At 45.9% G+C, this 26,149-nt stretch overlaps 1 protein-coding gene across 1 annotated transcript; it reads left to right on the top strand.

The window, feature by feature from the left end:
- Positions 1–256: 256 nt before the first annotated feature.
- LOC139163029 (radial spoke head protein 3 homolog B-like) lies at positions 257–25,581 on the top strand. The gene is made up of 9 exons (XM_070743948.1): positions 257–482; positions 1,901–1,988; positions 3,399–3,540; positions 5,599–5,744; positions 6,849–7,052; positions 10,436–10,598; positions 15,239–15,325; positions 17,776–18,118; positions 24,600–25,581. The coding sequence occupies exons 1-8, from the start codon at positions 349–351 to the stop codon at positions 18,111–18,113; spliced, it is 1,302 nt and encodes a 433-aa protein (XP_070600049.1). The 5' UTR covers positions 257–348; the 3' UTR covers positions 18,114–18,118; positions 24,600–25,581.
- The last annotated feature ends 568 nt before the right edge of the window (positions 25,582–26,149 follow it).

Below are 26,149 nucleotides of genomic sequence, written 5' to 3'. Positions count from 1 at the left end.
ATTTAAACCTGCCTGGGATAAACATAGATCCACCCCTAAGATAAAATACACGAAATAGTATAAGGGCAGACTAGATGGACCAGGAGGTCTCTTTCTGTCGTCAATCTTCTATGTTGCTATGTTTCCCCACCGTTCTACCCCCTTCGCCGCTTGCCCTCCGCTTGCCTTCCGCTGTCAGTTTGCCGGGAGGGGCCGGTGCTGCTGCCGGGCTCAGTTTACCTTGGTGACTGTTGCTTAGCAGCCTGCCCAGGTCGCCGGGCAACGGTTGGCAAGGAGGATTGTTGTCCTGGCCTGCCAGCCAGCTAGCCAGCCAGCCCTCTCTGAGCCAGGAGACAGCGGTGGGCCAACATGGCATCAACCTCGGTGTTAGTCAACCGGGAGGAGAGCGGTGGGGTGGCCACGGGCACCTACTCGTACTGCAGCCAGCCTCGGGCTGTGCCCAACCGACAGCGGTACCGGACGACCCTGGAAGCCAATGAGCTGTGAGTACCAGCTGGTCCAAAGGGCAGCTTAGGAGGGTCTCCTGTTTCTACCGCCCCCCCCCCAAGGCTTTTCAGCTGCCAGTCAAGGAGGGAGCCCCTCCCTGCTGCTAAGAGGGCGCCCCCATGGCCTTCCTACCCAGATCCTCTGTTATTCTATTAAATGGTGCTTGGGGTGCGGTTGGACTAGATGACCTAAAATGGTTCCTTCTGACTCTGTTATTTTTTTTAAACTATAAGATGGGGGCACCGGGAAGCCTTCTAGGGGTAGGGAAGTGACCAGCATTACTTTGAAAGGCGGGAGATACCTGCTTAGTCAAACCATTCACAGGAAAGCAAAGACCCCTCAATCCCCCCATCCAAACACATCATTTCTCTCCCCCAGACCTTAAAGAGCAAATAATAATTGGAAGGGATCTTGGAGGTCTTAATAACATAGAAACATAGAAGACTGACGGCAGGTTGCTTTTGATCTTTCCCCCAACTAACTTCAGATTGTGTCCCCTTGTTCTTGTGTTCACTTTCCTATTAAAAACACTTCCCTCCTGGACCTTATTGCTCAGAAGTCAGTCCAGGATATTTTTTATACAATTACTCCTTACCCCAATTTTGCCCTCTCCTAGCTGGCATCATATGAGGTCTACAGCCTACTCACCAGTAGCGGGTTCAAATCCCATTACTACCATTTTGCATGTGTGCATGCGTGCAATGCTACTGCAGATGCTCAGAATCCTCTGTGCATGCGCAGCAGCATCCCGGGCAGGCAGATGAAGCCTTCCATTGTCACCACTACCAGTTCACCAAACTGGGCCAAACCAGGAGCAACCGATCTCTGCTACCCACCCATGTCTGGTCTCAGATTTTGGCAGCTTCTGCTTCTGTTGGTTATGACCTATAAAGCCCTTCATGGCACCGGACCAGAATATCTCCGGGACCACCTTCTGCCGCACGAATCCCAGCGACCAGTTAGGTCTCACGGAGTTGGCCTTCTCCGGGTCCCGTCAACTAAACAATGCCGTTTGGCTGGACCCAGGGGAAGAGCCTTCTCTGTGGCGGCCCCGACCCTTTGGAACCAACTCCCCCCAGATATCAGAGTTGCCCCCACCCTCCTTGCCTTTCACAAGCTCCTTAAAACCCACTCTATTGTCAGGCACGGGGGAACTGAGACTTTCCCTCTCCCTAGGCTTATAAAATTTATGCATGGTATGTTAGTATGTATGATTTTTAAATTGGGGTTTTAAATTAACTTAAACTTAAATATTAGATTTGTTTACATTGTATTATTATTGCTGTGAGCCGCCCCGAGTCTGCGGAGAGGGGCGGCATACAAATCTGATTAATAAATAATAACTAAATAAATAATAAACTGCAAACCAACACAAAACGCTGGCTAACGTTCTCTTTAATTTTTATTATTCCAGGGAGGAAGAACCAGTTCACTATGCGAATCTCATGTATGAACGGAGAGTGGTCCGTGGCAACACGTATGCCCTTCATGTGTTACCTTGGGTGGGTCTTTCCTTTCCTAAAGCTTTTCTTTTACTTTGTGAGGGCAGGGAGGCATCAGTTTTAAAACAGAACTGCTCAGAAGATAGTTTAGAAAATGTTTGGAACAAGGTGGAAATGTGTCATTTGTGAGAAAATTTATGCCACGGTTCTGAATTCAAATCCATCTTCCACTTGGCCTTTTTTTTTTTTAAATAAGACGGGGGGTTGGGAAAGAGGTTTTGCTGTGATTAACTTGAGGCATTTAAAATTTGGATCAGTTTAAAAGATGTTTAAGCGGATAGCATATTAATATAATATAAGCAGTTATTTATTATCCAGATGTCAAAAGTAAAGGAGGCAGCATTGGGTTTGTATACCATAACTTTTAAAATTGAATTATTGATGTATTCAAGCCATTTGATGTGATTGGTGAGAAAATAAAAAAATTCTGTTAAAAAAAAATCCATCCTCAGTTTGGGGAAGAGGTTTTGCTGTGAGGTGGGGAATATATCATCCTTAAAAGCAATTGGAGGGTGACCTAGAGGGCATCTAGCCCTTCCCAGCCATGCACATTAGCCCTTTCCATGGTCTTCTTTGGCCACGGACCCCAGCTTGTCCATTGGAAGCTAGCGGGGTCCTTCCATCCACTCAAAGAAACTGTGTTAAGTGTGCAGTCACTTAACAACTGCAATTTGAAAAGCTGAGGATTGAGGTCATTGAGCGAAGCATAGAAACATAGAAACATAGAAGACTGACGGCAGAAAAAGACCTCATGGTCCATCCAGTCTGCCCTTATACTATTTCCTGTATTTTATCTTAGGATGGATATATGTTTATCCCAGGCATCTTTAAATTCAGTTACTGTGGATTTATCTACCACGTCTGCTGGAAGTTTGTTCCAAGCATCTTCTACTCTTTCTCATGTTGCTTTTGATCTTTCCCCCAACTAACTTCAGATTGTGTCCCCTTGTTCTTGTGTTCACTTTCCTATTAAAAACACTTCCCTCCTGGACCTTATTTAACCCTTTGACATATTTAAATGTTTCGATCATGTCGCCCCTTTCCCTTCTGTCCTCCAGACTATACAGATTGAGTTCATGAAGTCTTTCCTGATGTGTTTTATGCTTAAGACCTTCCATCATTCTTGTAGCCTATCCCAAGATGTCTTGCAGAATCACCACTTTCTGCTCAATGATCAAGATCCTGGGGCACAATGGGGTGGGCTCTCCACACATCACCGGGGCCTCTTAAGAGATTCTTTAGAAGTCCTTGGAGAGGGGCGACATATAAATCCAATTAATAAATAATAGGTAATAAATAAAAAGTGGAGGGCGTGGGAAGTTTCAGAGCCTTAGCATTGCACCTCTAGCTTAGGAAATGTCTTCGGAACTCCCGGAAACTTGACCATACGGTTGTGGTTTGGCATTCCAGAGCAGTGAGCCCGATCCGCTGGAGCTACAACGCCAGCGGGAAGCCCATCGGAAGATGCTGGCGAGGAAGAGAGCGAAGGAGCAGCTGCGGACCAGAACACCAGAACCGCTGGAGGGCAGGCGTCATGTGGATGTGCAGACGGGTAGGTAAAATTCAACAAAATTTATTTATTTTTTATTTTATTGATTTATTAGATTTGTATGCCACCCCTCTCCGGAGACTCTGAGCGGCTTACAACAACAACATATAGTACAAATCTAATGGTTAAAAAAGAACAGTTTGTTTGTTTGTTTGTTTGTTTGTTTGTTTGTTTGTTTATTGATTGATTGATTGATTGATTGATTGATTGATTGATTAGATTTGTATGCCACCCCTCTCCGTAGACTCGGGGTGGCTAACAACAGTAATAAACAGCATGTAACAATCTAATGTTTAAAATAATTAAAAGTTTAAAACCCTTAATATAAAAAACAGTCATGCATCCCAAACAAACCATACATAAAATGGAACGGCCTCGGGGAATCAATGATGGCAGAGGTGGGTTTTTAGGAGTTTGCGAAAGGCAAGGAGGGTGGGGGCAGTTCTGATCTCCGGAGGGAGTTGGTTCCAGAGGATCGGGGCCGCCACAGAGAAGGCTCTTCCCCTGGATCCCGCCAGACAACATTGTTTCGTCGATGGATTCCGGAGAAGGCCAACTCTGTGGGACCTAATCGGTCGCTGGGATTCATGCGGCATGCCCCTCTCTAACTCATGGGGTGGGGTGCGGAGGGGAATGTTATTTTCCAATCAGGCAGAATAAATCAGAAAGAGTGTAGAGAATAGCGACAAAGAGGATTAGGGGACTGGAGGCTAAAACATATGAAGAACGGTTGCAGGAACTGGGCCTGGCTAGTTTAATGAAAAGAAGGACCAGGGGAGACAGGATAGCAGCCTTCCAGTATCTCAGGGGTTGCCACAAAGAAGAGGGAGTCAAGCTATTCTCCAAAGCACCTGAGGGCAGAACAAGAAGCAATGGGTGGAAGCTGAACAAGGAGAGAAGTAACTTAGAAGTTGTTCTGCCGGGCTCTCTAGTAGAAGCCTTCTGAAAATTCACGGATACAAATTTCAGACACACACACATTTGAAAATTAAAAACAATGTCCTTTATCACAAAATTCAAAAGAAACAAAGCCCCCCTTTTGTATTGCAAAGAGCACTCTTCCCCAAAACAACCTTGTAGGCTGTACAAGTCCCTTAATCAGTCCTTAAGTACTTAGCTAGTAGCTGAGAAGGAACGTCACAGCCCTCCTTCTTTCCATGAAGTGAAACACACACACACTTTACTCTGCTTTGGTGTCAAAGGCGTGAAAAATCCACAAACAAAGTTCAGAAACAGCGAGGCACGATCCTGAAGAACTGCAATCAGATAATCTTCCACAACGGCCAAACTAGCACGCTGCTATTTATATCAGCAGCTCTAATTGCTGGAGCCCCACCCAAACACAGGTGGCCTCTCTTATCTCCTGTAATATGTCCTCAATTGGTCTCTTCGATGAATAAGTCTGCGCCTGCGTGGGTCTAACACTTCCTCATCCGAATCGACCAAAGATAATGGAGATTGGCTTCCTGGGCTGTGTGCCAAGCCCCCCTCTTCCAAGTTACCCCCACCTTCTTCTTCGTCCGAGGAAACTGCACTTCCTGACTCTGCCGGCAACAAAACAGGCCTAGGACATGTTGACGTTTCCCCTGCCTCCACCTCCACATTCCCTGGGGCAGGAGCTGGGCCAGAGCCAACCACAACATAAGTAAGGAGAAATTTCCTGATAGTCGGAATGGTTGACTAGTAGAACAGCTTGGCACAAGTTGTGGGTGCATCACCACTGGAAGTTTTTAAGAAACTGGTTTATGTATGGTTTGTATGAGATGTATGATTGTTTATTATATTAAGGGTATAAATTCAGTGACACTGGATTTACCAACCACGTCTGCTGGAAGTTTGTTCCAAGCATCTACTACTCTTTCAGTAAAATAATATTTTCTCATGTTGCTTTTGATCTTTCCCCCAACTAACTTCAGATTGTGTCCCCTTATTAAATATGAATTATTAAATATGAATGTTGTTGAATAATTGTTTTATTTTTGGATTTTTAAAAACTCTTTTATATTGAGTCCACAAGGAGTTGGGCGGCTTAAAAGTCTAATAAATTAAATTAAATTTCAGAATTGTACCTGGAAGAACTGACAGACCGCATCATCGAGGTCGACATGGAGTGTCAGACGGATGCCTTTCTGGACCGGCCGGCCACCCCGCTCTTCATCCCCGCCAAGACTGGGAGAGATGTGGCCACGCAGATATTGGAAGGAGAGGTACTGATGTCCGAACACTGTTGTCAAACCAGAAAAAGTCCTTAGTTCCATTTTTTGAGAAGCGGACATTTTTGCAGCAGGGGTGCAAAGCCAGAACTGATGATTGGGTGCCAAAATCCCCAAGTTCTACTCCCCACCTTTCTTCACCATCCCTGGCTTCCCACCTGACTTTTGCCCAGGGTGTCAAGCCGACGGCCCGTGGGCCGGATGTGTCGTAGGCAGGTCACGCTTGCTGTGGCTCCAAAAAGGCAAAAAAAAAAAAATGCCATATGTCGCGTGACGTCACGTGACGCGATCAAGTTTGACAGCCATGCAGTAACCAATGACCTCTGTGCAAGATCGTTTTCGAGATCAAACTGCTGCCGTTGGACAGAGTTAGCCTGCAATGCCATATTCTAACCACTGTGCCACTGTGGCTCAAATTGATTATTCTCACTCCCCGTAGAATCGTTCTCCCTACCCCGCCATGCCAGGAGGCCCAGACCCCTCCCACCCAGAGCTCCACTTAAAGACTCATGCGGTCGCTTAATGACCACAGCTGGAAAAACCAGGATTGTGGTTGTCAAGCGAAGCAGTCGCAATTTGTTCAATGGTCAAGATTCTGGACACCATTGTGGCCGTTAAGGGGGAAGATGCTTTCCACTTTGATTTTGTGCACCCTAAAGGGGGGAGAAGATGCTCTCAAAATTTTCCCAGGAAGTTTTGAGAAATTTGCAGAAAACGATTCCCCCAGTAGTCTCTCTTTCTCTCTCTCCTTCCTTCCTTCCTTCCTTCCTTCCTTCCTTCCTCTCCTTTCCTTCTTCCCTTCTTCCTACATTTCCTTTCTTTCTTTCCTTCCTTCTTCCTTCCTTCATTCTTTCTTTCCTTCCTTCCTTCCTTCCTTCCTTCCTTCTTTCTTTATTTCATTCATTCATTCATTTGGAATTGTATGCCGCCCAACTCCCAAAGGACTCTGAGTGGCTCACAACCAAAAAATAACACATAGAATGTAATATTAAAACCCCTTAAACACAGTGCAAGACAATTTAAAACCAACAATTAAAAAGAATTAAAACAGTCTCTTAAATTGAATAAACCTTTTCCCGCTTCGGGTCTGTTTTTCAGCTTTTCGATTTTGACATCGAAGTCCGGCCCATGCTGGAAGTCTTGGTGGGCAAAACGATCGAACAGGCTTTGCTGGAAGTGATGGAGGAAGAGGAGCTGGCCAACCTGCGGGCACATCAGTACGCCTTCCTTGAAATGCGGGCAGCGGAACTCGCTGAGGTCCAGCGCCTTGAAGAGCAGGAGAGGAGACACCGAGAAGAAAAGGTACACACAAGGCCGGGGTTCAGGAAGGTGACTCATATTTATGATAGTGTTTTCTTCTTCTTCTTCTTCTTCTTCTTCTTCTTCTTCTTCTTCTTCTTCTTCTTCTTCTTCTTCCTCTTCCTTCTTCTTCTTCTTCTCCTTCTTCTTCTTCCTTCTTCTTCTTCTTCTCCTTCTTCTCCTTCTCCTTCTCCTCCTTTGTCTCTCCTCCTCCTCCTCCTCTTCTTCTTCTTCTTCTTTCTTCTTCTTCATCTTCTTCTTCATCTTTTTCTTTCTTCTTCTTCCTTCTTCTTCCTTCTTCTTCCTTCTTCTCTTCCTCCTCCTCCTCCTTCTTTCCAACTCCTTCTTCTCTTCCTCCTCCTTCTCTCCTCCTCCTTTTCCTCCTTTTCTCTTCCTCCTCCTCCTCCTTCTGTCCTCCTCTTCTCTTCCTCCTCCTCCTCCTTCTTTCCAACTCCTTCTCTTCCTCCTCCTCCTCCTTCTCTCCTCCTCCTTTTCCTCCTTTTCTCTTCCTCCTCCTCCTTCTCTCCTCCTCCTCTTCTCTTCCTCCTCCTTCTCCTTCTCTCCTCCTCCTTTTCCTCCTTTTCTCTTCCTCCTCCTCCTCCTCCTTCTGTCCTCCTCCTCCTCTTCCTCCTTTTCTCTTCCTCCTCCTCCTTCTCTCCTCCTCCTCTTCTCTTCCTCCTTTTCTCTTCCTCCTCCTCCTTCTCTCCTCCTCCTATTCTTTTCCTCCTCCTCCTTCTCTCCTCCTCCTCTTCCTCTTCCTCCTCCTTTTCTCCTCCTCTTCCTCCTTTTTTCTTCCTCCTCCTCCTCCTTCTTCTTTTCCACCTCTCCCTGTTTGCCTCCCTCCTCCTTCCTCCTTCTTCCAATTCTGGTATTGCTGGAAGGGATCACTTACAGACTGAGAGCGCCAGGTTGGCACCAGCTCCTGCAGGAGACTTCACCCTCTCAACACTCTGGACACTTCCTGATGCCCAAGCAAAAATGCCCCTGCAAATCTGTATTTCTTAGCTTTCAGACAGCTGGGCTTCAATACCCAGAATTCCCCAGCCAGTGCCCAACCATCTGAAAGGGACCCAACTTTGAGAAACATTGCATCACCAATCAGGGATATTTTTCACTTACTTTCCCTACTGGTTCACTAATGTGAGTGTGCACCACCTTTACACATGCGCTTTACTCACATGCATGCACCCGGCCTCAAAAACATGCTTCAATAGGAAGCCACAACTTTTGAGGCCCTGGAATCACAGAGGAAAGTGATTAAAACATGAGAATAGGAAAGAACCCTCCTGGGATTGTCAGATCCGGACGAAGTCAAGTGACAGTTTATTTTTACTTATTTATTTATTTAATTGGATTTGTATGCCGCCCCTCTCTGAGGACTCGGGGCAACTCACAGTATCCATAAAAAAAAAAGCATAACAATACAATTTATCCAATTAATATACTAAAAAGTTTCTTAAAATTCTAACTTAATACATTCATTTGCATTCATTCAATACATCAAACTAAGGACATTCATTGGTCAGGGGGAAGATCTAATGTGCCCAGGCCTGGTGGCAAAGATGTGTTTTTAATAATAATAATAATAATAATAATGATGATGATAGTGATAGTGATAATAATAATAATAATAATGATAAGGATAGTGATAGTGATAGTGTTAGTGATAGTGATAATAATAATGTTAGTGATAATGATAGTGATAGTGATAATAATGATAGTGATAGTGATAATAATAATAATGATAGTGATAGTGATAGCGATGATAATAATAATAATAATACAGTGGTACCTCGAGATACGAGTTTAATTCGTTCCGGACCTGGGCTCTTAAGTCGAGCAGCTCTTATCTCGAACGACTTTTCCCCATAGGAATTAATGTAAATAATTTTAATTGGTTCCAGCCCTCAAAAAACTCACAAAGTTAGTCTAAATTATGCAGAAAGACATGTTTTTAATGAAGAAATGTACATGTACATATAAATGAATAATGAAGTTTCTTTCACTTAACTTGTAAACTTTCTTAAACTTTTAAATTTACATATGTTCAACTTCTCTGCCACCCAATCCTGTAGGACAGAGGTCCCCAACCCTTTTTGCACCAGGGACCGGCTTTAAGCGATCAAGAGAGGAATGGGTGAATGAATGGACGGAGGGTGGGAAGGAAGGAAGGAAAGAGGGAAGGGACAGGAACAGAGGAAGGAAGCAAGGAAACTTATGAAAGGGGAGAGTAAGAGAGAAATGAGTGAAGGGAGGGAGGGAGGGAAGAAGGTGGGAAGGAGAAAGAAAAGAAGAAATAGAGGAAGGGAAGGTAAAAGAGAGAAAGAAAAAGAGCAAGAAAGAAAGAAAGGGGGAAGGGACAGGAACAGAGGAAGGAAGCAAGGAAACTTATGAAAGGGGAGAGTAAGAGAGGAATGAGTGAAGGGAGGGAGGGAGGGAAGAAGGTGGGAAGGAGAAAGAAAAGAAGAAATAGAGGAAGGGAAGGTAAAAGAGAGAAAGAAAAAGAGCAAGAAAGAAAGCTGCAAGCACCCCCCCGAGCCCCCCAGGCCGGCTGCAACCGTTTAAAACACGCGTGCCGCTTCGCAGCTGTCTCCTGAAGCCGAACGCGGAAGTTAGCGTTTGGCTTCAGGAGACAGCTCCTTGGCGCTTGTATCTCGAATTTGGGCTTGTAAGTAGAACAAAAATATCTCTCCCCTCCCAGCTCTTATCTCGAGTTGCTCTTAAGTAGAGCAGCTCTTATGTCGGAGTTCCACTGTAATAGTGATAGTGATAGTGTTAGTGATGATAATAATAATGATAGTGATAGTGATAGTGATAATAATAATAATAGTGATAGTAACAGTAACAATAACAATAACAATAATAATAATTTATTAGATTTGTATGCCGCCCCTCTCCAAGGACTTGGGGCGGCTCACGACAATAATAAAACACAATAAACAGTGGTAGAAATCTAATATTAATAAAAGCTAGAATTAAAACCCCTTAATATTAAAAAACAACCAATACTACGCAATAATACCATTCTCAAGTGCTATAGGCAGCAAAGTGGGGGGAATCAGTCCCCCTATGCCTGGTGACATTAATGCGTCTTCAAGATCTTGCGGAAGACGGGGAGGGTGGGGGCAATTTGAATCTCCAGGGGGACGTGATTCCAGAGGGCCGGGGCCACCAGAGAGAAGGCTCTTCCCCTAGGCCCCGCTAGTCGACATTGTTTGGTCGACGGGACCCTAAGGAGACCAACTCTGTGGGACCTCACCGGATGCTGGGATTCATGCGGCAGAAGGCGGTCTCAGAGATAGTCTGGTCCTATGCCATGTTGACACTGGGCAAGAAATGTCCCCAGGGTCAGCCGGACAAAACCCAGAGGTATCTTTCCTCCGCAGGAACGCCGTAAACGGCAGCAGTTGGAAATGCTGAAAAAGGAGAAAGAAACGGCAGAGAAGATTGCCGCTCGAGCCTTCGCCCAACGCTACCTCTCCGATCTCATCCCGTCCGTCTTCGGCAGCCTGCGGGACAGCGGATACTTCTACGATCCGGTGGAAAGAGGTGCTGGCAGGGTGGGGAACGGGTTTCTCTGCTCATTGCTGGGAATTGCCTGCTTAAGTCTTTCGTGCTTTCCGATTCGATCCTTAATGCTAGCACAGGCAGAGGGACCGGTCAGTTTCAAACTTTTCCCTTTGCAGAATTAAAAATTTCTCATCTGTCTACATCAGCGTTTCCCAACCGGTGTGCCGCGGCACAGTAGTGTGCCGCGAGACACGGTCAGGTGTGCCGCAGGAAGCTCCAGGTGGGCGGGGCACTGCCAGTGCCGGACCGCCAGTGCCTCCGACCTGGAGCTTCCACTCGCAGCCCGATGCAGCTGTTTCTGGCTGGGCCCCAAAGAAGGAAGGCGGGAAAAAGGAGGCAGGGGCGGGGAGGTCCGGCAGTAGGAGTAAAGGGAGCCGCGGCCGCCCCTGCCTCCCCACGGTGCCTCTGGCCAAACGCGCCCCTGGCTTCTCTGCCCTGCCCCATTGCCCGGCCGATCCGCCCACTCTCCTCCTCCTCCGCCTCCTGTCTTGGGGCGTGATCCGCCCCCTCTCCTTCGCTGCCGGAGAGAGAATGGAAGGCGCCGTTGTCTTCGCCTCCGCCCGCCGGCTCCCCTCGCCCTCCCAGACGTCCCCAGCGCCCGGCCATGCGCCGCCTCCTGTTAGCCCAGCCAACCTTTCCCTGCTGCCGTTTTCTCTTCATGGCGCAAAGCCACACAGTCCCGGACTCCCGGATCGCTCGCTTCTCCGGTCAGCAAAGCCATCTGCCCAGGAAAGCGCCGCGTCGCGCTTGCTGGCCGGAAAAGCGAGTGATCCGGGAGTCCAGGACTGTGTGGCTTTGCGCCATGAAGAGAAAACGGCAGCAGGGAAAGGTCAGCCGGGCTAACGGGAGGCAGCGCATGGCCGGGCGCTGGGAACGTCTGGGAGGGCGAGGAGGCTGATGGCTGCTGTTGCCTCTTAGCTGCAGAGCCGGCGGGCGGAGGCGAAGACAACGGCGCCCTCCATTCTCTCTCCAGCTCTCTCTCTCTCTTTCTTTTTCTCTCTGTTGCCGGCATGGTGAACGAGAGAGAAAGAGAGAGAGAGAAAAAGGAGGGGAGAGAGAATGAGAGAGAAAGAAAGCAAGAGAAAGAGAGGGAAAGAAAGCAAGAGAGAGAAAGAGAGGGGGGAAGGAGGGAGAGGGAAAGACATGGAGGGAGAGAAGGAGGGAGAGAGAAAGAGCAAAAAAGAGGAAGAAAGAAAGAGGGATGGAGAGAGAGAAAGAAGGGAAGGAAGAGAGAGAAAGAGGGAGGGAGAAATAGAGTGAAATGGAGGAAGAGATTTTTTTTTGTCCAAACTTTTCTTTAGCCCCGCCCCCTGCCCCCCCTTCAGTGTTCCCCAGAATTTTGAAAATATTAATAATGTGCCGCGGCTCAAAAAAGGTTGGGAAACACTGGTCTACATGTAAATTCGGTTCATCCCAATTCCTATAAATGGTTTTTTTTAAAAAAGCTTGCCCTACAGAGGGGGAGGAATTTTTTAAAAATGCCAAAGTTTTATTTTTTTTAATTTATTAAATTTAATTTTGCCTAGAGTTAAATTGAAACCCGGCGTAAGATCCTGCCACCAAGGGATTACATGGGCAACCCAGCACCCCCTTCCCCTTTAATGGGAGCGCTCCGACATTCTGGGTTGAAGCTGAAGTTTCTGGGTAGTGTTCAAGGGCAGCCCTATATAGAGCAGGTCGCAGCACTCCAGATGAGAGGCGACCAAGGCATGAGCGGGTGAGTAAGGAAAAGACCCAATTTGCACACTAGACAAGTCAGTGCATAGACCACTCCCCCCACAAACTGAGCTGCCTCCTGCCCCTCATTCAGGAGCTGCAAATCCAAGAAGTGACCCCCCCCCCAAAAAAAAATTGTTACCCCAACTGAGTCCTGTATAAAAATCCAGTTAGGATTCTTTTTATTTGAGCAATCAATGGAAATAGGCCACAGCCCAATATTGGTCCGCAGACTGGTAATTAGCAACCCTTGGATAAGAGGTCCTCCACGGTCCCTTCCAACTCTATGATTCTGTGAGTCGAGTCGAGTCAGTAATAGGCTCATCCGGGTACGATCAGGTACGCAGAACCGGTAGAAAAACTTTGATTTTTTTTTTCTTTTCCCCCCTTCTGGGCTCTGGGTATATTTTTCCTATCGCAGTAAATTAGGTTGAATGCACAGTATATTTATTTATTTTTATTTATTTATTTATTGTTAGAGTTGAAAGGGACCATGCAGGTCATCAAGTCCAACCCCCTGCCTGAGCAGGAATCTTATAGCACCCCAGCCAAGTGGCAGTCCAATCTCCTCTTGAAACTTATAGCACCCCAAAGTTGGGGAGTTCACAACCTCCGCAGGCAGGTTGTTCCAGTGGTTGATTGCTCTGACCGTCAGGAAGTTCTTCCTTACTTCTAGGTTGAATCTCTCCTTGGTCAGCTTCCAGCCGTTGTTCCTCGTCCGGCCCTCTGGTGCTCTGGAGAATAGAGTGAACCCCTCCTCTCTGTGGCAACCCCTCATATACCTGTATACAGCTATCATGTCCCCTCTGGCCCTCCTTTTCTCAAGGCTATCCATGCCCAGTTCCCTCAGTCTCTCTTCGTAAGTCTTGGTTTCTCGACCCCTGATCATTTTGGTTGCTCTTTTCTGCACCTTCTCCAGAGTTTCAATGTCTCTTTTGAAGTGTGGTGACCAGAACTGGATGCAATACTCCAGATGTGGTCTGACCAGGGCGTAGAAGAGTGGTATTAGTACGGTCAGGTACGCAGAACCGGTAGAAAAATTTTGATATTTTTTTTCTGTTTCCCCCTTCTGGGCTCATGGTATATTTTTCCTAATGCAGTAAATGAGGTTCAATGTACAGTATATAATTTTAGAAGAGCTGTGTGTATGTGTGTATGTACATACACATAGTTTATATAGTAGTTAATGTATATTTGTGTGTGCCTGTGTGTAATATGTATGTACACATATGGCATATGTACATAGAATTAAATAGTATATTTTGGATGTTCGGTAATAGTAAATAGAGGGGGAAATTTTATTTCCTTGAGGTGAGGAGAGGCCAGGCATCCTAACCCTTGATGTGAGTGATGTCAAGTTGGCCACCTTTAAGCCAGACACATGACCTTTAAGCCACACACACCAGTCACATGATTGTCAAGCCACTCCTACCTGGTCACATGGTCAGCAAGCCACACCCAGAAAATAAGCCCTTCACTGCGTAGGGTAGAATATAGAACAGAACAGAGTAGAGTAGAATAGAATAATTGTCACTGAATGTACACTAATTGGCATAAATTAAAATGAAATTTCATTGCATAGAGTTCTCATAGGGCCACCACCTCCAATGTACACTACAAAGACATAACAACATAAATAAATACAATATTATGCATATGCTCACATATATTATATGACACAGAGAAACAACACACTATAGTTCAGATGTATAGATGTACATGTTGAGAATCTTTCGAGTTTGCCAGATGGGCCTAGGGAACAAAGCTGTTGCAGAATTGGATAGTCCTGCTAGAAATACTTTAAAACCCCCTCCGAGAGGGGAGCAGCAGAAACAGACCCTGGAGTGGGTGGGTGGGGTCTCTAACAATGTTTGACCTCTAAGAATACAGTGCTTATAAGCAGCATCCTAAATAATGGGAAGTGAGTTTCCTATGTACTTTTCCATTGTCTTTACCACTCTCTGTAGGGGCTTTTTTTATTTTATTTTAATTTATTTATTTATTTATTGTTAGAGTTGGAAGGGACCATGCGGGTCATCAAGTCCAACCCGCTGCCTAAGCAGGAACCCTATAGCATCCCAGCCAAATGGCAGTCCAATTTCCTCTTTAAAATGTCCAGGGTATTGGAGTTCACAACGTCCGCTGGTAGGTTGTTCCACTGGTTGATCGTTCTGACCGTCAGGAAGTTCTTCCTTATTTCCAGGTTGAATCTCTCCTTGGTCAGCTTCCAGCCGTTGTTCCTCGTCCGGCCCTCCAGTGCCCTGGAGAATAAAGTGATCCCCTCCTCTCTGTGGCAACCCCTCGTATACCTGTAGACTGCTATCATGTCCACTCTGGCCCTCCTTTTCTCTAGGCTATCCATGCCCAGTTCCCGCAGTCTCTCTTCGTAAGTCTTGGTTTCTAGACCCCTGATCATTTTGGTTGCTCTTTTCTGCACCTTCTCCAGAGCTTCAATGTCTTTTTTGAAGTGTGGTGACCAGAATTGAACACAGTACTCCAGGTGTGGTCTGACCAGGGCATTGCTGCCACCAAACCAAACAGGGATGCAGTTTGTTGAAACGCTCTCAATCATGCCTCTGTAAAAAGTGGCCAGGACAGGAGGAGTTGTGCTCTCCTCATCAGATGCAGGGAATGCAGACGTTATTCTGTAGAAACTCTTTTGTCCGTATGTGACCATTGGTGAATGGGGGTGGGGTGGATGTCACATGATTCATCACTATAGAAATTGCATCACAACACATATGACATCATACTCAGCTACTCAGCTACAAGGGTTGAATGCCTTGATGGCCTGTAGGTCTGTAGGTCAATCGAGGGTACTGTGCAGCCTTAGGTCATAGCGTTGTGCTCTGTCCCTTGGCAAATGACTTTGCAATGGTGACGCCTTCTTTTTTATTCCCCAGACATCGAGACAGGCTTCGTCCCATGGATCATGGGTAAGATGGAGGACTTGCTGGACAGAAGGGCCCTTGGCCGAATCATTGCTGACAGTAAGTAAAGGTCCATTCCAGAACCGTTGGTCAGCTAAGGGGCCTGAAGGAAACAAGGGCCCTCTCCATTAACTGACCCATCTCTCCCTCTTAAACCGCCCGTGGGGGCAGCCCAGCACTGCTCAGCATCCCATTACAAAGTTTCAGATCCTCTTCCCGTTCTTCCTGCCCCCGTTGTCACTGGAAGAAGCGGCAGCAGTGGCATCATCTCCCTTGCCTGCCTTCCGTTGGATGTTCAACTGCACCGTCCACCCATGCCGCGCCTGCCTTCGATTGGTGTTGCCTCAGGAAAGGCAGCGGAGCAAAATTCCTTTGCGGTGCTTTTCCTGCGTGGAAATTACCCCAGCACGACCTTCACCTGCCGTTCGATTCCTGAGCAACTTTCCCAACTGAGCACCTGAGTCCTTCCAGCACCACCACCCCCGCCCTTTACCCTGCTGAGAGAGCACAGCTGTTTATTTATTTTATTTATTTATTCATTTGTCCAATACACAATACATATGGAAGAGAATAGACATGAAGTAATATACATAAAGATAATATGTAAAAATGGAGGAGAAGATATATGAAAGGAAGAAAATATATATGATATATGAGATAAAGGAAAGACAATTGGACAGGGGACGAAAGGCACACTAGTGCACTTATGTACGCCCCTTACTGGCCTCTTAGGAACCTGGAGAGGTCAATCGTGGAAAGTCTAAGGGAGAAATGTTGGGGGTTAGGGGTTAACACTATTGAGTCCGGTAATGAGTTCCATGCTTCGACAACTTGATTGTTAAAGTCATATTTTTTACAGTCAAGTTTGGAGCGGTTAATATTAAGTTTGAATCTGTTGCGTGCTCTTGTGTTGTTGCGGTTGAAGCTGAAGTAGTTGACCGGAAGGATGTTGCAGCATATGATTTTGTGAGCAATACTTAAATTGTGTTTTAGGCGCCGTAGTTCTAAGCTTTCAAGATCCAGGATAGTTAGTCTATTTTCGTAAGGTATTCTGTTTCGAGTGGAGGAGTGAAGGGCTCTTCTGGTGAAATATCTTTGGACATTTTCAAGGGTGTTGATGTCCAAGATGTGGTATGGATTCCAGACAGATGAGCTGTATTCAAGGATGGGTCTGGCAAAAGTTTTGTAGGCTCTTGTGAGTAGTGTGAGATTGCCGGAGCAGAAGCTACGTAGTTTGCTCGACTGTTCAATCGCTCAGCATTTCCTTGCTTCTACGCATGCACAGAAGCTAGGAAATACTGTGATTTCATAAAATGGTACACTCTGCATGTGCAGGAAACTGAAGGGCATGCACGCCTCCACCACCACCACCAGAGGGTTCCGTAGGGCTATGAATGGTTGGCCTTTGCTGGGTGTAAGAGCCTTGGTGGCGCAGTGGCCAGAGTGCAGTACTGCAGGCTATTTCTGTTGATCACCGACTGCCGGCAGTTTGGCAGATCAAATCTCAGTAAATCCAGGTTGACTCAGCCTTCCATCCTGCCAAGGTGGGTAAAATGAGGACCCAAATTGTTGGGGGAAGAGGCTGACTCTCTGTAAACCGCTGGAAAGCACTGTGAAGTGGAATACAGGTCTAAATGCTGTGCTAATGCTATTGCAATATAAGTCTAAGTGTTACTGCTATTCCTTCAAGGGCCAAAGCCAAGCTAAAATAGCCTTTGGAGGCCATGTAAGGACCTCAAAAAGGTTGACTCAGCCTTCCATCCTGCCAAGGTGGGTAAAATGAGGGCCCAGATTGTTGGAGGCTGTATGAAGTGTTATAGAAATCTAAGTGGGAAGGAAAGGTGGGAGGGAGGGGGAGGGAGGGAGGGAGGGAGGGAGGGAAGGAAGGAAGGAAGGAAGGAAGGAAGGAGGGAAGGAAGGAGGGAGGGAGGGAAGGGCTGCGGTGGCACAGTGGACAGAATGTAGTATTGCAGCTAACTCTGCCAACTCCCAGCAAGTTCAATCCTGACCAGCTCAAGATTGACTCAGCTTTCTATCCTTCCGAGGTGGGTCAAATGAGGGTCCACATTGTTGGGGGCAAGAGGCTGACTCTGTAAATTGCTTAGAGAAGGCTGTAAAACACTATAAAGTGGTATAGAAGTCTAAGTGGGAGGGAGGGAAGGAAGGAAGGAAGGAAGGAAGGAAAGAGGGAAGGAAGGAAGGAAAGAGGGAAGGAAGGAAGGAAAGAGGGAAGGAAGGAAGGAGGGAAGGAAGGAAGGGCCATGGTGGCGCAGTGGGCAGAATGCAGTATTACAGGCTAACTCAACTACCAGCTAGTTCGATCCTGACCAGCTCAACATTGACTCAGTTTTCTATTCTTCTGAGGTGGGTAAATGAGGACCCAGATTGTTGGGGGGCAACATGTTGGCTCTGTAAACTGCTTAGAGAGGTATTAAGCCCTGTGAAGTGGCCTAGAAGCGCTATATGGCTATGGCTACTGCTACCCTTTCTCATCCTCACCCCCCATCTAGGCTTAATACGCGACGTGATGGAAAGGAGGCTGAGGGCCTTCGAAGAGGGCGCTTGGCCTGAACCGTCCGAAGTTCTTCAGCTGAGCGACCTGGAAGAGGAAGAGCTAGTGGTCCCTGACTTCCTGCCGGCCCAGCCCTCAGGTCCACTGGGGGTCCCCGAGGTCCCTGACCAGACAGAAGAAGGCGGAGCCCCGCCAGAGGCTACGGTGAGCCAGGCAGATGTTCCCGCCGAAGCCGTAGAAGCCAAAACCTCAGAACAGTTACAAGTCCCGAGCCAACCTGAAGACGTTCAAGGCAAAGCCGACTCGCCGGAGAACGTCGAACCCGATCCCCAGTGAATCTGGTGAGTCTGTGAAATACAAATGGGATTGGTGGTGGAGAGGGGTCAGAAATAGCGATGGGCTCCTACAGGTACAACCAGGTAGGCAGAACCGGTAGAAAAAAAATGTGTTTTTTTTCTTTTTTCCCCTTCTGGATTCTGGGCAGCAATGGGCTGCAGACGTTTTTACTACCACAGTATGGGCGTGGCCTAGTTTGTGGGTGTGGCTCGATGGTCATGTGACTGGGTAGGAGTGGCCAGCCAACCATGTGACCCGGTGGGAGTGGCTTGACAATCATGTGACTGTGGGATGGCTTAAAGGTCCATGTGACTGGTTGGCAGTGGCTTACTGATCAAGATGGAGTCCGTTTGGAGTGAGCGGCATATAAATACAATAAATAAATAAATAAAGGTAAGTTTTCAAATAGGTGCTTGGACTCTTTTTCAGTTGATGAAGTCACATTATGTGAAAAGCCACAAAAAGGACAAATGATCAACAGCATTATTGATTGAGGAGCACAGGAACATTTTAAGGTTTTGTACTGAACCCACACGGTTCAGTATGATAACAGATTAGGCAAGTAGCTAAATGTTCTTTCCTTGCTATAAAAGTTCTGTTCTAGATAATTATTAAAACGATTAAAGTGTTTATGGGTAAAAATATACTATTTATTTCCTATTTTAAAAGTAATTAAGGATCATACTAGAGAAGGAAGGACAATTACTGGCTCTGGGGTATGTTTTTCCTATCATAGTAAATGAGGTTGAATGTGTATAATTTTAGAAGAGCTGTGTGTGTGTATATATATACATACATATATAGTTTCTCTAGTAGGTAATGTATATTTTTGGGTGCCTGTGTGTAATATGCATGTACACGAATGGCATATATAGGTGTTCTGCCGGGCTCTCTGGTAGGAGCCTCCCGAAAATTCAAGGGTACAAATTTCAGATACACACAAGTTTGAAAATTCAAAACAATGTTCTTTATCACAAAAGTCAAAATAAACTGAGCACTCTTTTTGTATTGCAAAGAACACTCTTCCCAAAATAACCAGGTAGTCTGTACAATTTCCCTTAAGCAGTCATCAAGTACTTAGCTAGCAGCTGTGAAGAAACTTCACACCCCTTCTTCCAACGAAGTGAGCCACACACACACACGTTGCTCTGCTTTGGTTTCCAAGGCATGAAAAAGCAACAAAGTCCAGACACCACAGGATTCCTGACGAACTTCGATCAGATATTCTTCCACAACGGCCAAACCCACAGGCTGCTATTTATAGCAGCAGCCCTAATTACTGGAGCCCCACCCAAACACAGGTGGCCTCCCTTATTTCCTGTAATATGTTCTTACTTGGTCTCTTCTACGCATAATTCTGCGCTTGCGTGGGTCCAAAACGTAATCATCAGAATCAAGGGAAGATAAGGAAGATTGACTGCCTTGGCTGTGTGCCAAACCCTCCTCTGTTGAGTCACTCCCACCGTCTTCTTCGTCCGAAGAAACTAAACTCTGAACTGATTCTGTCGGCAATAAAACAGGCCTGTGACATGTTGAATTTTCCCCTGCATCCATCTCCCCATTCCCTGGGGCAGGAGCTGGGCCAGAGCCAACCACAACACATACGTAGAATTAAATAGCATATTTTGGATGTTCAGTAAGAGTAGATAGAGAGGGAAATCGTATCGCTTTGAGGTGAGGAGAGGCGAGGCACCTTAACCCAAACCCTTGACCTGAGTGATGACAACTTGGCCACCTTTAAGCCAGTCACATGACTTTTAAACCACCCCCTGGTCACATGATCCTCAAGTCACTCCCACCTGGTCACATGGCCAGCAAGCCACACCCACAAAATAAGTCAAGCCCATAGTGTGATTGTAAAAGATTTTGCAGCCCTTCACTGGTCAGAAAAGCCAGCGAAGTGGCCTCCACGGCTCTGCAGTTGAAACTGGAATTAAGGAGAAACGTCCTAACAGGGAGGGACAATTAACCACTGGAACAGCTTGCCACCTGAAGTTGTACACCACCACTGGAGTTGTGCATCACCACTGGAGGTTTTCAAGAAGAGGCTGGGCAGTTCTGAAATGGTATATAGTCTGAAATGGTATATAGTCTCTGGTTTTTGTTGTGTTTGGGCCTGGGCCAGCCGTTGCTCCCACAGATGGGAGAGACGCGGCACAAAGTGAATGTGAAAGCCTGGTTGACAGCCATGAAGATGTGGCAGACAGCCAGGAGGATTCAGCAGACAGCCCAGGGGATTTGGCCTACAGTCCCTCAGACAGTCTTTCCTCACTCAGTTCGTCTGCAGATCAATACATTGATCTACGTAGCTGAAGAGCTATGCAAAGAAGGGATCGCTTTAAGGAGTATTACAAATCATTATAGAAGCACCTAGGTTGGGTGTGGTTCCCTTAATGAGGGCTAAAGGGATAAAAAGGGAACAAGGGCCAAGGCAAACTGTGGCTATTTATCTGTGTTGTTTTGTGGTTCCTGCTTCGAAGTTTCTGTGCCGTTGGAGTTTTCAACCCAGCTTTTTCGGACAAGTGGGAGGTGAAAACTCTGGGACTTGCTGTTTGCTTCAAAGATTCAAAAGGACTCCTGAAACGTCTTTGCTCATTCCAGGTTGTCTTTGTTTGTTTTTCCCTGTGTTTTTTGTATGCGGCTGAAGTAAGCCTTGCATTGTTTTCAGACATTAAGAACTGTTTTTTGAGTAAGCTATTTTTGTTTATCTAATACAAGTTTGCTGATTAGCAGAGCACGTGTGTGTTTGATTTCTTTTCACTGGACTATTACGCATTGCCGAGCGAGTCAGGCAGAACAGTTTTAAAGGTGGTGGACTAGATGACCTCCAAGGTCTCTTCCAGGCCAGCTCTATTCTACAGGGAACGTTCCAAAAGTAATTGAATTATTACTTTTTAAAGTAATTTAGTGAACAGATTTGCACAAACACTTAAAATTCTTCAAAGTACTGTCCTTGGGCCTCTACACATTTTTTCCAGTGACTCTGCCACGACCGGCACGCGCCCTGGAAGGCGTCTTCGGGGACCTCTCATAAGGTCTACATCACGGCTGATTGGATCTCTTCTATGGACAAAAAACAGGTTCCTTTCAGGGCTGCCTTAATCCGAGGGAACAAAAAGAAGTCTGCTGGGGCGACGTCAGGACTATAGTGGGAGTGGGGCAGCATTGGCACCTGGTGTTTGGCCAGGAACTCGCGGACTCGTAGCGCGTTGTAGCAAGGCGCGTTGTCGTGATGGAGTTGCCAGGGAGTGGAGATGTCTTTTCTCATTCTGATGACCCTTTTTGGAGCCATTCCAGCACATCCACATAGTAGGCAGCATTAACTGTCTGTCCTTGAGGAACAAACTCCTTATGGACCACTCCTTTACTGTCAGAAAAGACAATGAGCATTTTTTTCACTTTTGATTTGCTCATTCTTGCCTTTTTGGGCTTAGGGGACTGTTCGGTGTATCACTCAGAGCTTTGGCGTTTTGTTTCTGGCTCATATTCAAAAACCCAGGTTTTATCACCAGTGATGACGTTGTCCAAATAATGTTCAATTTCTATACATTGCAAAAGTTCACTTGAAATTTCTGATTCCATTTTTTTTGTGACATGGTCGCGCACAAAAGTTTACAATAACTGACGTCCTGCCGCTTCTACAGCTTGGAGAGCACTGAGACTGGTTTTGCGGCAAAGCTTAGCGTCCCCCCATCTACTCCAAGTGCTTCAGTCCCACTCCGACCAATAGGAGCGGCGTGGGAAATTCAATTGTATTACTTTTGGAATGCACCCTGTATTCTAAACAAAGAGGGGAATTATAATTATAAAAATAAGAAGAAATTTCCTGACACTGAGAAAAATTAAGCAGTGGAACAGCTTGCCGCCAGAAGTTGTGAATGTCCCAACACTGGAAATTTTTAAGAAATTGGATAACCATTTGTCTGAAGTGGTGTAGGGTTTCCTACCTAAGCAGGGGGTTGAACTAGAAGACCTCTAAGATCCCTTCCAACTCTTCTCTTCTCCTCTCCTCTCCTCTCCTGTTCTATTCTATTACATTCTTCATTGCAATATTTTCTTCTCTTCTCTGCTCTGCTCTTCTCTTCTCTTTTATTCTATTCTAATCAGAGAGAGGTTCAACCTGGAATTAAGGAGGAATTTACTGGCAGAACAATGAATCCGTGGAACAGCTTGCCTCTAGAAGTTGTGGATGCTCCAGGTTTTTAAAAAGAGATTGGACAATCACTTCTATTATAAGGTCTCCTGCTCGAGCAGGGGAAAGCTGGATTAGAAGATCCCAAAGATCCCTTCCAATTTTGTTATTCCGTTATCTGCTCACAGCTTTGGAAAAAAGGGAAGAGAATATCTGCCTCGGCCACTAGATGTCACTAGCAGCCCTGAGAAACCAAAATGAATCTTCCCTTGGTGGAAGACCTCCCTTTCTTTTTGCTACAGCTGCTGGCAGGTGCTGTGAACCAGAGTCATCTTTTGCTTGTCCAACCTGCGGCCCTCGGCAAGGTTTGATGGATGTGTCTGTTGTTAAGGAGTGTGCAGAGTTATCTATGTCTGGAACCCCCAACGCATTTGGGACATAAACACTCTAGGAAATGTCCAGAGATACTTTACCAGAAGAGCCCTCCACTCCTCCACTTGCAACAGTATACCGCACACAACTAGACTTAAAATCCTAGGTTTAGAAAGCTTGGAACTACGTCGCCTTAAACACGACCTAAGCATAGCCCAAAAAATCATCTGATACAACGTCCTTCCTGTCAACGACTACTTCAGCTTCAACCACAACCACACACGAGCACACAACAGATACAAACTCAAAGTAAGCCACTCTAAGCTTGACTGCAGGAAATACGACTTTAATAACCGAGTAGTTGATGCATGGAACTCACTACCAAACTCTGTAGTATCATCACCTAATCCCCAAAACTTTACCCTTAGACTCTCCACTGTTGACCTCTCCCGATTCCTAAGAGGTCAGTAAGGGGCGTGCATAAGTGCACCAGAGAGCCTTCTGTTCCCTGTCCCAATGTTTCTTTTTTTTTTACTAGTATCACAGATATAAATATTATTATATCTTTGTATATCACCAATACGTGCTTGACAAAACAAACAAAGGTTTGTTTTGTGGAGGTCTCTCACATATTCAGCTGATAGCCCCAAGATACAAGTAATAACTGCTTGCTGTACAAGCAAGACTTGTAGTATTGTTAATGCATTGAGAGATATTGACTGATTTTACTGTATATAACTGGACTGTTTAACTTGACAACAATATTGCTAAAGTAAATATTATTATATACACTTTAATATACAGTGGTACCTCGTGATACGAAACCCTTGCATACGAACAATCCGAGATACAATCCGGGGTTCGGAAATTTTTTGTCTCTTCTTCCGAACTTTTTCCGTCTTACGAACCCGCCGCCCGAACGCTGAACCCGGAAGTTCGGCAAAAGTTCGGGTTCGGGTGGCCGCCGAGAAGCCCCACCGCCCAGCTGTCGCTTTTTCAAACACCGGTGCGGCTTCTCGGTGTCCTCCCGAACCCGAACGCCAAACCTGAACTTTTGCCAAACTTCCGGGTTCGGCATTCGGGAGGCCGCTGAGAAGCCCCGCCGCCCGGCTGTCGCCTTTTGAAACAGCCGGGGAGCTTCTCTGCGTTCTCCCGAACGCCGTACCCAGAAGTTCAGCAAAAGTTCGGGGTCGGCGTTCAGGTTCAGAAGGATGCTGAGAAGCCCCGCCGCCCGGCTGTGAGCTTTTCAAAAGAGCCGCGGAGCTGTCGTACCTGTCGGGAGGCTGGAAAGGAGGTGGGGAATCCCAATAGGGAATTCCATGGGTGGAGCTTTGACGTCACAAAGACGTCCTTCCTGGCTGGCCCCTCGGCTGTTTGAAAAGGCAACAGCCGGGCGGTGGGCTTCTCAGCGGCCTCCTGAACGGCGAACCCCGAAGTTCGGCAAAAGTCCGGGTTTGACGTTCAGGTTCGGGAGGACGCCAAGAAGCCCCCCGGCTGTTTCAAAAGGTGACAGCTGAGCGGCGGGGCTTCTCAGCGGTCACCTGAACCCGAACTTTTGCCAAACCTCCGGGTTCGGCATTGGAAGTACACTGAGAAGCGCCCGGCTGTTTCAAAAGGTGACAGCCGGGCGGCGGCGGTTTTTTGCGCTTTTTTTTCTTGCACGCATTAATTCATTTTACATTGTTTCCTATGGGAAACAATGTTTTGTCTTATGAACTTTTTGCCTTACGAACCTCCTCCGGGAACCAATTAAGTTCGTAAGATGAGGTATTACTGTATCTGGTTTGTATGACTGAACTCTTACTCATATCTCCTGACTAACTGCTGGATATCTGCTCGAATCCTAAGTTGCGCGTGTGCCTATTTCATAACTCAGGGATCACTCTGCACACTCCTTAATGTTCCTTTGTGCCTCCCTGATCTTAAAACAAGGCATTCAATGTGCTGTTAATAATCCTTTATTTTTCCCTACATCTTTTTAGGAAACCGCTGCAGGAAGAAGAAGATGAGAGCCACTAAACAAACCTGTGAAATTTGGCAAATTATCAAATTTATTTTACTACGGTGGACAAAGCAATAAATGGAAAGCAATAGGGTATTTTTCCCCCTCCAAAAAAAAATATTCTATGTGCTTATTAGCCCTTTCTCTTAACAGTTCTCTTTTAACTCTATATTTGCCTTTATTGTATAACATGTTTAAATTACAACTTTACAACATTGTGATCCTGGATAAAACTTGATGGGCTTTAATTTTGTTATTTAAGTCAATTTGCTGGAAAATAGGAGTTCAGCTGAGCTTGAAACGGTTTGTCATTTTAACAGGATTTGGGTAAGGATAATATTCCACCAGATTCTGTTTGTGGTGGTGGTTGCTGTGGTTGTTGTCGCAAAGAGTTAACCATAGTTAAATAAATTTTTCTTGTTTTGTATGATCCTTGCAGGAGTTTGACCTGAGAGAGAGACGGAAAGAAAGAAAAGGGGAAAAAAACAAGTTATGAAAAATGTAGTTTCTAAATGTGGTTTTTCTGTTCTAAGAAGTCTGAATTGTTTTTCTTTTCATGACTTCAGCAAAAAGGAATCCTGCATTTTGAATTGTTCTTTTTCCTCTTGCAAAACTTTTAATGACGGAGGAGGGGGATGAACAATGTGAAACTTCATTTTAAACACTCCCTGTCTCTCTAAAACAAATGATTTCTTTACCGTTTGCCTGTCATTACTGGTTGTATTCTTAGATAGAGAGTTATGGTTCACCCCGTTCTGTTTCTGTTTATCTTCGAGAGGTGATGAAGGGGGAGTGTGTACACACGTGTCCACCTATAAATAATAGCCCTTGTACAAATGTTAGGTTAATACCGAATTTGCTGAGTTGCATTGTATTTTAACCCACACACACCCCCCGACTCTGACAAAAGATGTATTGTCTGTATTTTCTGTTTTCTTTTATATAAAAAATCACTGATTGATGATGGTGTTTGGATTCCTCCGTTGCCTTCAGTACTCTGCTTTTTGGTCTCATGCAGATTTAACAGAGTTGGAAGGGACCCTGTAGGTCATCTAGTCCAATTCTCCAGCCAAGCAGGAGACCCTACACTGTTTCTGACCAATGGCATTGCAGTCTCTTCTCAAAAGCCTCCAGTGATGAAGCTCCTACAACTTCTGAAGGCAACTTACGTTCCATCGGTTGATTGTTCTCACTGTCAGAAAGTTCCTCCTTTTTTTTCTAGGTTGAATCTCCCCTTGTTCAGTTTCCATCAATTGTTCCTTCTTTGGCCTTCAGGGGCTTTGGAGAATAGTTTGACCCCCTCCTCTCTGTGGCAGCCCCTCAAATATTTCACGATTGTTTGTTTGTTTATTTATTTATTTATTTATTTATTTATTCATTCATTCATTCATTCATTCATTCATTCATTCATTCATTCATTCATTGGATTTGTATGCCACCCCTCTCCGTGGACTCAGGGCGGCTAACAACAGTGATAAACCACCTTCTGCTGCACGAATCCCAGCGACCAGTTAGGTCCCACAGAGTGGG

The sequence above is a fragment of the Erythrolamprus reginae genome, chromosome 1, assembly GCF_031021105.1.
Source record: "Erythrolamprus reginae isolate rEryReg1 chromosome 1, rEryReg1.hap1, whole genome shotgun sequence".
In the NCBI taxonomy this organism is placed as follows: Eukaryota; Metazoa; Chordata; class Lepidosauria; order Squamata; family Dipsadidae; genus Erythrolamprus; species Erythrolamprus reginae.
This window is presented reverse-complemented; position numbering and strand designations above follow the sequence as displayed.